Genomic DNA, 10,665 nt, shown 5'->3' on the forward strand with positions numbered 1-10,665 from the left:
TTAGTTTCAGTACAGGCTAACTTTACACGGCCCACAATAGACAATGTTTACTTAGTGTTAAGTTTGGACTGGCCCAATTAAGCCCCAGAATAAGTGGGCTTTAACAGGCCGCTTAAACAAAAGCTTGTTCATTTCTGCATATATACTATGAGAACATTAAATGGTAAAGGTTGCAAAATAAATGGTTCTTTACCCTCATTTATTGCTTCAAACTCAACAGATCTCCCAATCTAATAAGATTTTGTTTGGTATATTTTTTTAATACTTTAAAAAGCAGCTTTTTAGAACAAAAATTTATATTTAAAAAAAATTTTGTACTAAAAACTATTTTATAAAGTATTAAAAAAGTCGTCTCAAATAAAGCCTATAAATGTTATTGTAAGAGCTTAAGCATATATATTTTAATATTTAAAAATTAAAATTATTTTAAATTAATAAAAATATTTATTGATATATCATATGCCGCAATTCCTTTTATTGTGATGCATGCGAGGGTGGAAATTTTTTATAAAGGGGCCATTTGGTTATAAATAAAAGGATGTAAAGTATTTCAAATGTATAAATTTTAAAAATAATGGTGTATGATTTGAAGTAAAAGAAGTCTAGAATTAAAAGTTCATGCATTTGGAATTCACTAACTATTTTTTATTTTGATGTATCTGAAAATCGTTAGATTTAATCGATTCAAATACGTCGTAAATTCTGTTATTGTTGTTGCCTCTTACCACTGCCACTAGTCGCTCGTTATTCACTTATGCCACCCTTCGATAGACGTCAGCCGCTGCTGCTCAAAAACTTGCCCACTAGTATCTTTGGGCTTCACATTGCATTCATTTTACTTCAAATAAAATAATAATAATAATAACATGTATTTATCTTACACTCATTTAAATAACTCTAAAATTTCAAATACATTTCTTTCCTTTTACAATTTATTTCATTTTACTCTTCAATCCTTTTTCATCCAAAGACAAAGACACTTAATTTTTTTAAAAATATATATAATTAAATCAAAAAAATAGGTTTGTTTGATTTTAAGAATATATATACATTAATTTAAATTTATTTTTTTTATCAAATAAAATAATATAAAACAAATTTAGCAATTTACATGTCAAACTTATTTATGATTAATACATCTGTCTACAAATTTTTAATTGTTAATTCAATTCAAATTTATAATTTCAAAGTTTAATTTGACTCATTGGTTCTAAATAGTCCAATTTAAAATAAAAAATAACCTCACATCACTACAATAAATAAAAAGTGATAAGTGGTCCTCTTCTACTTTATCAAAAGCATAAATTTATGATCGTAAATTGAAAGAAAGATATTCTTTAAATTAAATATATAAAATCAAATTAGGGTTAATTTCCTTGTCATTAAGTGATTAAGAAAATAAATTTCATTTGGAAATTCTACTATAGATAATAATTAATAAAATAAAATAATAATAATAACAGTAAAAAATTTATATTCAATCTCTTATTTAGTTAATTAAGCTAAATATTTTTTTCTTTTCTTTATTTTTAAATAAAGCTAAATATTAATTAAACACATTTAATAAAGTTCTTTAAAATGCTTTATCGGAGTAAAATTTTTTATACTAAAAAACTGCTTTAGAAATCAATAAGAAAGTTATCTGGATAAAGCTAAGTTTTGTTTGGAATAACTTTCTTATTGCTTTATATTTCAAATCTTAATCTAAATTTTTATTTGATTATATACATATTTTTAAAATATTTTTACTTAAAAAATGTTTTATGTAATAATAATTTTATAAACTTATTTCCCAAACGGCCCTTAAGCTAACTTAGTTCAGTTCAACGCAATTTCCATCCAAATACAAAGCGCCAAAAATTAAATAAAAAAAATGGAGAAAATTGCGGTATGACACCGCTTTGCCATCGGCGGTTTGAGAGCTTCTCTACAGCTTTTTCTAGGGCTTTTTTTTCTCGCAGTACGCTGTCGACTCGGTATGCTTCTCCTCTATATTTTCATTTGATTCTGATCGCAATTCTATCTAATTGATTAATTAGATGCTGAATTTCTGCTATTCATATCAGTTGTTGTAGTGAATGGATTCTGTTTTGCTCGCGATCATGACTTGATCGTGTATATCTTTGGCCAGAGTGGGCTCTGATGAAAATTTGATGAGTGTCTTGTTACTGTTCGTTCCCTTTCTAGTGTTTCCGTCGAGGATTTTGTGGTATAGATTCGTATAGGGTTTAACAAACATAACAAGGGGTTTTACCGTAATCTCTTGTGTTTTTTAACAGTGAAAGGGCATTTTAGTTCCGAACCCGAAGTTTTTTGTTGTGATCACTTAGTTTTTGTTTTAATGCTTCATTGAATATTGTTCTTAGTGTTTTGCTTGGTACGGGAGCCAGAAAGTTGTCGGTTTACATGGAATTTTTAAGCCGTTTATGATTTGCCGATTGTTATGCATTAGTTTTTTCTAGTTCTGAATGAATAATAGTGAAGTAGGGTTTGAATCCAGGTATCATGGAAGCTTAGGATGGGAAACATTAATTATTTGAAATCATCATTTACTATGGACTGCTGAGTTTAGTCTGTTCAGTCAATGACCTTCTTTGCATGTGATAAAAGTATAAAACCTTTTTTAAGATTATGAGCGTTAAATGGCAAAAAGGATCCTAAATCCTTTCAGATATGGAAACTGATTTCACTTGTTATGGTGCCTTCGTCTTTTGTTTTTCTGTCGAGTTTTATTGGTGATTGTTGTTTCATTCCACATATTACAGTGCAAAAATTGCTAAGATTTATTACTTCTTTCAGATTATCTTTAATATGCTGGCATAGTAATATGATACACCAATTTACTCAACATCAATATTTTCTTTATCCCAATTATTTTGGGTCAGTTGTTTTATGTATCAATCTTTATTTGTATTGAAATTCAAACTGTAGCCATGCAAGGGAATATTCAGATTTTTGGAGCAGAAGGATTCCCTTCAAAAAAATTTTATTAGAAATGTTTTGATCTTTACTGATTACATTCATGATATTTTAGAGTGCAAGTAGAGTAAGTTAAAATAGTCCCACATCGGATTATTTACATGTGATTGAACACCAATGTTTTAGTGGTTATATTTGCCCATGGGTTTAAGTTTGTGGTTTGGAGCCATGTTTGCCGAGTCCAATTAGACTTGACTCAAGCTCATGGTGCTAATTTGGTTATGATAGAGTTGTAAGAATCCACTTGTTCGTGTCTTTACATTCTTTTTTTAGTTATTCTGGTTGTGTGATTATAAAGAACTAGGTGAGTTATTTAAACTTGAGGTGAATTATTCCATTGTGTATCAGTAATGGATGTTTTGGGCAAAGGATGGTGTAGGAACAACCAACTGACTTGCTTCAGCATTTTTGTATGTTGGCAATTTTCTTATACAAATCATTAAACCTACCATAGTTAACAGCTTCCTCAAATTGTAGAAACTATTAGGTGTGGATGACATTTTTGGTTTCTCTGTGCAGAATACTGAAGTACATAGCTATAAATACACACCAAAAACACAACTATGTACTCTTGTATTCCACTACATCCATCATCCACACCTATTAATTTCTCTTCAAATTGGTACTGTTACCATAATTTTTTTTCTATTTCTGATCGCTTCTTTTGTATTTTCTGATTTTCAGTTTCAATTGTAGTAGTGAAACTCCAACAGCTGAGAGTTTGATCATTCATTTTGTCATGAAAATGAACCTATGCATTTCTTAATACATTATCATAAACTGTTTTCTTGTCATGTGGACAGAACTGTAATTTGAGCAATTGGAGATGGCATCGGGGGAAGTCACTGAAACGGGTGTCGAAATTGAAAGCTTGCTTGAATGGGCAAAAAAGGATAAGCGCAGATTCTTGCATGCTGTTTATCGTGTTGGAGATTTGGACCGAACCATCAAGTGTGCTTTCCGTCAATTATTGTTACCTTAATAAGTTTGTATTGGAGTATAGCTACTAGTATTTGTTAATCCATAACTTTTACCTTTGATGTTTGCTTAGGTTTTATACTGAATGCTTTGGGATGAAATTACTGAGGAAAAGAGATGTTCCAGAAGAGAAATATTCAAATGCTTTTCTTGGATTTGGTCCTGAAGACTCCCATTTCGTAGTAGAATTGACATACAGTATGGCTTATCATTTTTTTAAAGAAATCTTGCTGTGTAAATAATTTGTCTTCAAAAACCTTTTTTCATTTTCAATGTTTCTCTTACTGAAATCTCGATCTTTTACTCTTTTATTTGAATCTTAGATGTATGTTATTTATTACTTGCATTTTACTTACTATTTTTTTTTTAAAAATAGATTATGGAGTAGATAAGTACGATATTGGCACAGGATTTGGGCATTTTGCTATTGCCTCTGAAGATGTATGTCAACATGGTTCATGTCATGTTTATATAAAGTTTTTATTTGAATCAAGATATGCATTATTTATGAAGAAATTTTGGTGTTGTTCCAGATTTACAAGTTGGTGGAGGATATCAGGGCCAAGGGTGGCAAGATCACACGTGAACCAGGTCCTGTTAAGGGAGGAACCACTGTAATTGCTTTTGTTCAAGATCCAGACGGCTACATCTTTGAGCTAATTCAGAGGGGCCCCACACCTGAGCCTCTCTGCCAAGTTATGCTGCGAGTTGGGAACCTTGATCGATCCATTCAGTTTTATGAAAAGGTATGATGTTAAAATATTTTTTTCTGCATGTTTGCTTAGGATAAACTTCATAGAATATGAACTTTTTTAGTTGTTATTTGTGCCTATTTACAGAAGAGGTGCTTTCAGATGTTTCCATTGGAAAGTCTAGTTATCCTTCTTAAAACCAATATTGTTCATCACTTGCAAAATTAAATGCATTCTGGATTTATTTTATTTTAACAATATCTTGGCACTATATTGACATTCTACTTTTCTCCATGTGCCTGCATCTTACACTTGTTTTAGAGAAATTATTAGGTGGAGATAATATATGTAGAGCATAAAACAGGAGTACAAAATTATTTACTCACTCAACGGTACGAAAAATTATTATGTGCGGACGTTGAATGCCGTCCGGAGACTAACCAGAATGTGCCATGTCACCCCTTTGTGCGGTACCGCGGCTTGGTATTACTGACATGGCTGCACTTGATTCGTTCCCGGATGTGGAGTTGTGTCCGACGTTCGCACAGAATAATTTCTCCAACGGTACATATCATTTTGTCATATGTGACTAACAATTATGAACACATGGTGTTGATTTGTATCAAGGACACCAATCAACAAACTCAAAATCCAAGGCAATTGCATATAGTCTCGATACTAGCAAATGTCAAGCGGAAATAACCATAACATTGAATGGTCTACTGATCTCTTAATAATTAAAATTCTCGGACCTCGAGATTTAGGACTTGTATCCAGACTCCAGAGCCATTATTAGATTCATAAAAGCAGAATCTGCTGCCACATACCCAAGAACACTTGTAGTCTATATACACACATATATCTATGTTAAATTAATTAATTGATTTTCTTGTACTTAGTTAAAATATATAGAAAAGAGGTGAACTGAAACTAAAGAGCATGAGTTCATCCCCATATTTCATGATTTTAAAACAATAACTAAATCAAACAATTTTAGCTAAACCCCCAAATTAAGTACCTTAATATATTTTGTTTTAAAATTATCCAAATTTATCATTATTCATCACATAAATTATTGTTTACTTCGTCATAAAGCATGATAGGAAATACTTGAGTTCGGAAAACCCTAATGGGAAATACTTGAGTTCGCAAGCAAACCTAACAATAATCACTATACTAAATATAAAGCAAACCTAATAATAATTGGTGAAAACAGCGAGAAAACTTCAAAATCTCCAATGAAAACAATCTAAAAGCAATAGATTGTATTATAGGAATCAAACCAAAAACAAGAACAAGCAAAGATACAATTGATCCTCAATTCGAGAGGAGGATCGTTCTCTTCCAATCTCTAGATGATGAATCTAGAGCCCAAAACCACTAAGAGACTCCAAGAGAAAACAATAATCATGCATGCCCTAATTCTCCTAATCTCTTATTTATTTAAAGCAAATCCCTCCTCTCTAACCCTAGCCGCCCCTCCCCTCTCTTAATTGCCCATTATTCCCATGGGCCCCACCTTCCATGGTTGGTAGCCCTAATGGCTGCTAATTCAAAGGAGGCAGACCCCCTTTGGTCCGCCTTCTATATATTTGAACCGTCCCCTTATCTAGGGCCGGTTGGCCTGGTCCAATGGGGACTGGTCTAACAAAACATTAATAAGCAATCCCTCCCATCTAAAACAACTCATCTAATAATTTGACAACAAAAACAAAAGAAAATAAAATTAATTTGCCAACTTTAGAATTTCTTTTTATTATGAGTAACATTTCCTTTACTTTTCTGCAATACCATTCCTGTGGTTTGTTGGCCAAGTTTTATAAATTTATTTAGTTCAATTGAATTAATATTGTAAATGACCATACCAGGCTTGTGGGATGAAGTTATTGAAGAAATCTGATAATGCAGCATACAAGGTAAGTGACTTTCATGCTTCTTAGGCTTCGTTTGGGATGGCTCTCTTACTGCTTCTTAAAACAACTTCTTATTACAAAAGTTTAAATTTTGATATTAGGAAGCCGCTTTAAGAAGCATTAAAAAAATTGTTCCAAACGAAGCCTTAATCAATGGTTGCTATAGTTGGGAAGATTATGACTGTCTTTATCATATTTCACCCCTAAATCAATTTCTTTGATGATTCAATCACGACCCTTCCTTCTTGCATTGAATTTCAGTACACCATTGCTATGATGGGTTATGCTGATGAGTATGAGACCACAGTTCTTGAATTGACATACAATTATGATGTGACAGAGTACACTAAAGGCAATGCTTATGCTCAGGTACATTTATATCTTTAGCTCTATGATTTAGAAATTCATATTCCAGTATATGTTTGCAAATTCCAGAATTTCTTATTATATTTTTCTTCTGTTAAATCATTTTTCAGGTTGCTCTTAGCACTGAAGATGTATATAAAAGTGCTCAAGTGGTTGAGTTGGTGACCAAAGAGCTTGGAGGAAAGATAACCCGGCAACCTGGTCCAATTCCAGGAATTAACACCAAGGTCACCTCGTTCCTCGATCCAGATGGCTGGAAAGTGGTGAGTTCTTCATTCTGTTTACATGATTCTGATATGAAACATTTGTAGATATCAAGAATTTCCTTGCAATATTTGAAAAATAGCGAAACTTCTCCACAAAAATCCATGCAAAACCGAAAAAACAGTAGAGAATTTGTATTATTTGATGAAATGGAGACGGGAAAATACTAAGATATAATTGATCCTCTATTCGAGAGGAGGATCTATCTCTCCCAAATCTCTAGACATCGCTAGAGCCCAAAAACATAAGAGATCTCAAATTTCCCGCCAAATTCAAGATGCCCTAAGCCTAGGAAAACAAACTCTTTAATGCATACAATCCAAAAGGAAATATCTAAATAGTCTCTACATTCAAATTTCCCTCCTAACTCCCTTCAAAATACTTTTTAAACAGTTTGTCATACTTGGGCGGTCTAATCATGTGTACAGGAGACAGAGAACTTCCGCCGTTTCAAACGAGCCAGTCCCGTAGGAGTCCCGTAGGACCGGCTGGACCGATCTATCAGATTGTTAATTGCTAACATTGTGCTATATATCATGTGTTTATTGCAATATTTTCAAAACTGTTGCCTATGGCTGAATTCTGGTTTTCTATTTTAGCCAATTGAAGCATTTCCCCCCATTTTTTAAAATTACGCTATTAACATTGTTATCATTGCACTTATCCCAACTATTGGAATTGGAAAGACTTCGAAAAAATCTTTATTTTCCTCTCTTTCTTTAAAAATTTGTCTTATAAAAGTTGTTTTGCAGCAGGTTTTACAGTACCGATGCTAACATATAGAATGTTATAATTCAGGTTTTTGTGGATCATTCGGATTTTCTGAAGGAGCTCGAGGCCTAATGAGTTCATAAAATCAATAAACAAAAATGCTACGGTAACTGTTCTTATAATTCTGGTGTGTGCTTGATGACTTATCAAATAAGCTCATATTCTGCAACTTTGTAAGAATCGTTTGTGTTTGTCTCTTATAAGCTGCTTCTTTTTGTGAACTACTGTTTTTTCAATCCTTAGATTTGGCTGAATTTTTGGAGTTTGACCAAAATTATTACTAGTTTAGGCATTAAAACTTGGGGTGCTCTTACATATTAAAGTAAATATAAATATATTTGATAGAAGTTTCAAATATTATGTAATTTTAATCTAAAAAAATTCATTATATTTGAGAAAAGTTACAAAGCACATAAATTCATTGTTAGATGGTTTGTTTGTTTTACTTTAAATCTAATAAAAATTAGTGAATTTCTTGCTCATGAGAAATTTCTATAGTGAATCTCATTATGTTCTTTTGATGAATCTTTGGTGGATATTTTGGGACTTCAAAATTTTGGTGTGATTTCAAGTAAAAGATTTTTTTTTTTAAATTGTCAAAATATATTGAGGTTAATAGTGTATAGATACTTTGTTATAGTACTTTTAAAATATATTTAATTATTATTAAATTTATGTTAATATGATTTATGTGGCGATATGTGTAGACATAATTATTATTATGTATTAATTTCGACATATGAAAATAAATATTTAGAAATTGTTCTTTGTAAGTAGAACCTTCAAACCCTTTGAAAATTAAATAACTATAGTATCTTCTTAAAATTTATTATATCATTTTTTCTTTCGTTTTTTTAGCTGTTTCTCTATTTAGATTATAATCATATCTTGTAAAGCATTAAAAAAGTTCAGTAACATATGTAACCTCAATTAAGGATGCGTTTGGGACAAATTTTACCTGCTGTATGTTTCGAAACGTAACCACAATGTGGTTTGAGGTTACGGGATCGTGCTCCGTTGTTAAAATTTTCACGTATTGCAGTTGCTTTTCTTGTCCGAAAATAGCCCCCGCATTGAGAGATTATTAGGTGCGGAGTGCGGACGGAAAGAACCGTCCGCACAACTATTGTTCGGCGCTAGTTACCGGCACTCGGTACCGCTGAGTACCGCTAGATATCCAATGTTTGTGTGGACGGTGCGCACTCCGCACCTAATAATATTTCCCCCGCATTCCCCTGCTTCCCGCTATTTCAAGGTATGAGAAATACGTAATTACCCTTACGATTACCTGAAAATTACGCTTTTTTCTTCTTCATCCTTGCCAAATTCCGCTATTCGGACAGCTCTTCTCTCACACATCTTCTACATTGAAGCCGATCGCCATTTCAGTTTTTTTTTTTTTTTAATTTCTCCAAACGCACAGCTGCAAGAAGCCCTGCTCAACATTTCGTAACTTCAGATAGTTAGCAGGGAGGTGTCTCCTTTATATGCGTCCATTTTCAGGTTATAATTAAGCTAGCTTGACGCCTGAATCTAATAAAAAATAATTTTTACTAAAGCTTGTTAGCCGATAATTAAGATGTTTTTTTCATAGTAAATCTGTCAGCAACTTGATTAAGTGTGACAAAGATTAGTTCATAATTATATAAATTACATTTCCAAAACAAGCTCAGATAAAATTGTAGATAATGTTGAAAAAACTTTGCAAAATATTCCCATTAATTTAAAATTACCCGAAGCATTTAAATAGTTGTGGATTCAACAATTTTTTTTTAGCGGAGTTGATTATTTTAAAAATATGTTTAATAAGTCTAAATAGTTCGCTCTAAATAATTTAAAAATTTTAAAATTTAAATGGTATACGTGAAATATTCTTATAAAAGTATTGGAAGAAATATAAAGATATTTTAAAATTTTGTGGTCTTTACTCCACTCTTAACTCAAAAGATGTTTTTACAAGAATAAATAGGATTACGATTTTGAGAGAATTCATTGAGTGTTTAATTATATATATATATATATATATATATATTTTATCAGCTTTGTACAAAAATATTAAAAAATTGTTTTAAAAATCAATAAGAAAACCCTCAATGAATTCAATGCCACAGATTGATTCAATTGATTGAACTTCATAGAATAAAAAAACAGCTTTGTACTAAATCAGCTTTGTACTAAATCAACTTCATAGAATATTTCTTTTTAAATCAGCTTTGTACTAAAAAAACTGTTTTAAAAATCAATAAGAAAACCCTCAATGAATTCAATGCCACAGATTGATTCAATTGATTGAACTTTTGTCGATTAAGATAACATTCTCCTTGAATAAACTTGTAATTTCTGAGTTGGAAGTTAGTTTTGATATAAGCTTGATCTGTAGAGGAGTGGCTTAGATATGGAATATAATTATTTTCTATGAGAAATGCATCATTTGTAAATGATATTTCTATCTTAAGATAATAAGTGGCAATAAAATAAAAATTATTTTCATTGAAAGTGACATTAATAGACACATACTTTTTCTCGTGTAGGATTATAGCATTTATATCCTTTTCAGTGGAATGAAAGCCAATGAAGACATTCAATTACTCTTATAGATCAAACTTAGGCTTCGTTTGGGACAGCTTATTTGCTACTTCATAAAACTACTTTTTAGTACAAAATTTTTGTACTAAAAACCGTTTTAGAAAGCAACAAAAAGA

At 31.4% G+C, this 10,665-nt stretch overlaps 1 protein-coding gene across 1 annotated transcript; it reads left to right on the forward strand.

The window, feature by feature from the left end:
* Positions 1-3,760: 3,760 nt before the first annotated feature.
* On the forward strand, positions 3,761-8,217 carry LOC110104057 (lactoylglutathione lyase GLX1). The gene is made up of 8 exons (XM_020833003.2): positions 3,761-3,930; positions 4,031-4,155; positions 4,334-4,398; positions 4,491-4,703; positions 6,518-6,565; positions 6,824-6,931; positions 7,039-7,191; positions 7,991-8,217. The coding sequence occupies exons 1-8, from the start codon at positions 3,806-3,808 to the stop codon at positions 8,033-8,035; spliced, it is 882 nt and encodes a 293-aa protein (XP_020688662.1). The 5' UTR covers positions 3,761-3,805; the 3' UTR covers positions 8,036-8,217.
* Positions 8,218-10,665: the final 2,448 nt, after the last annotated feature.

The sequence above is a fragment of the Dendrobium catenatum genome, unplaced genomic scaffold, assembly GCF_001605985.2.
Source record: "Dendrobium catenatum unplaced genomic scaffold, ASM160598v2 fragScaff_scaffold_883, whole genome shotgun sequence".
Classification (NCBI taxonomy): Eukaryota; Viridiplantae; Streptophyta; class Magnoliopsida; order Asparagales; family Orchidaceae; genus Dendrobium; species Dendrobium catenatum.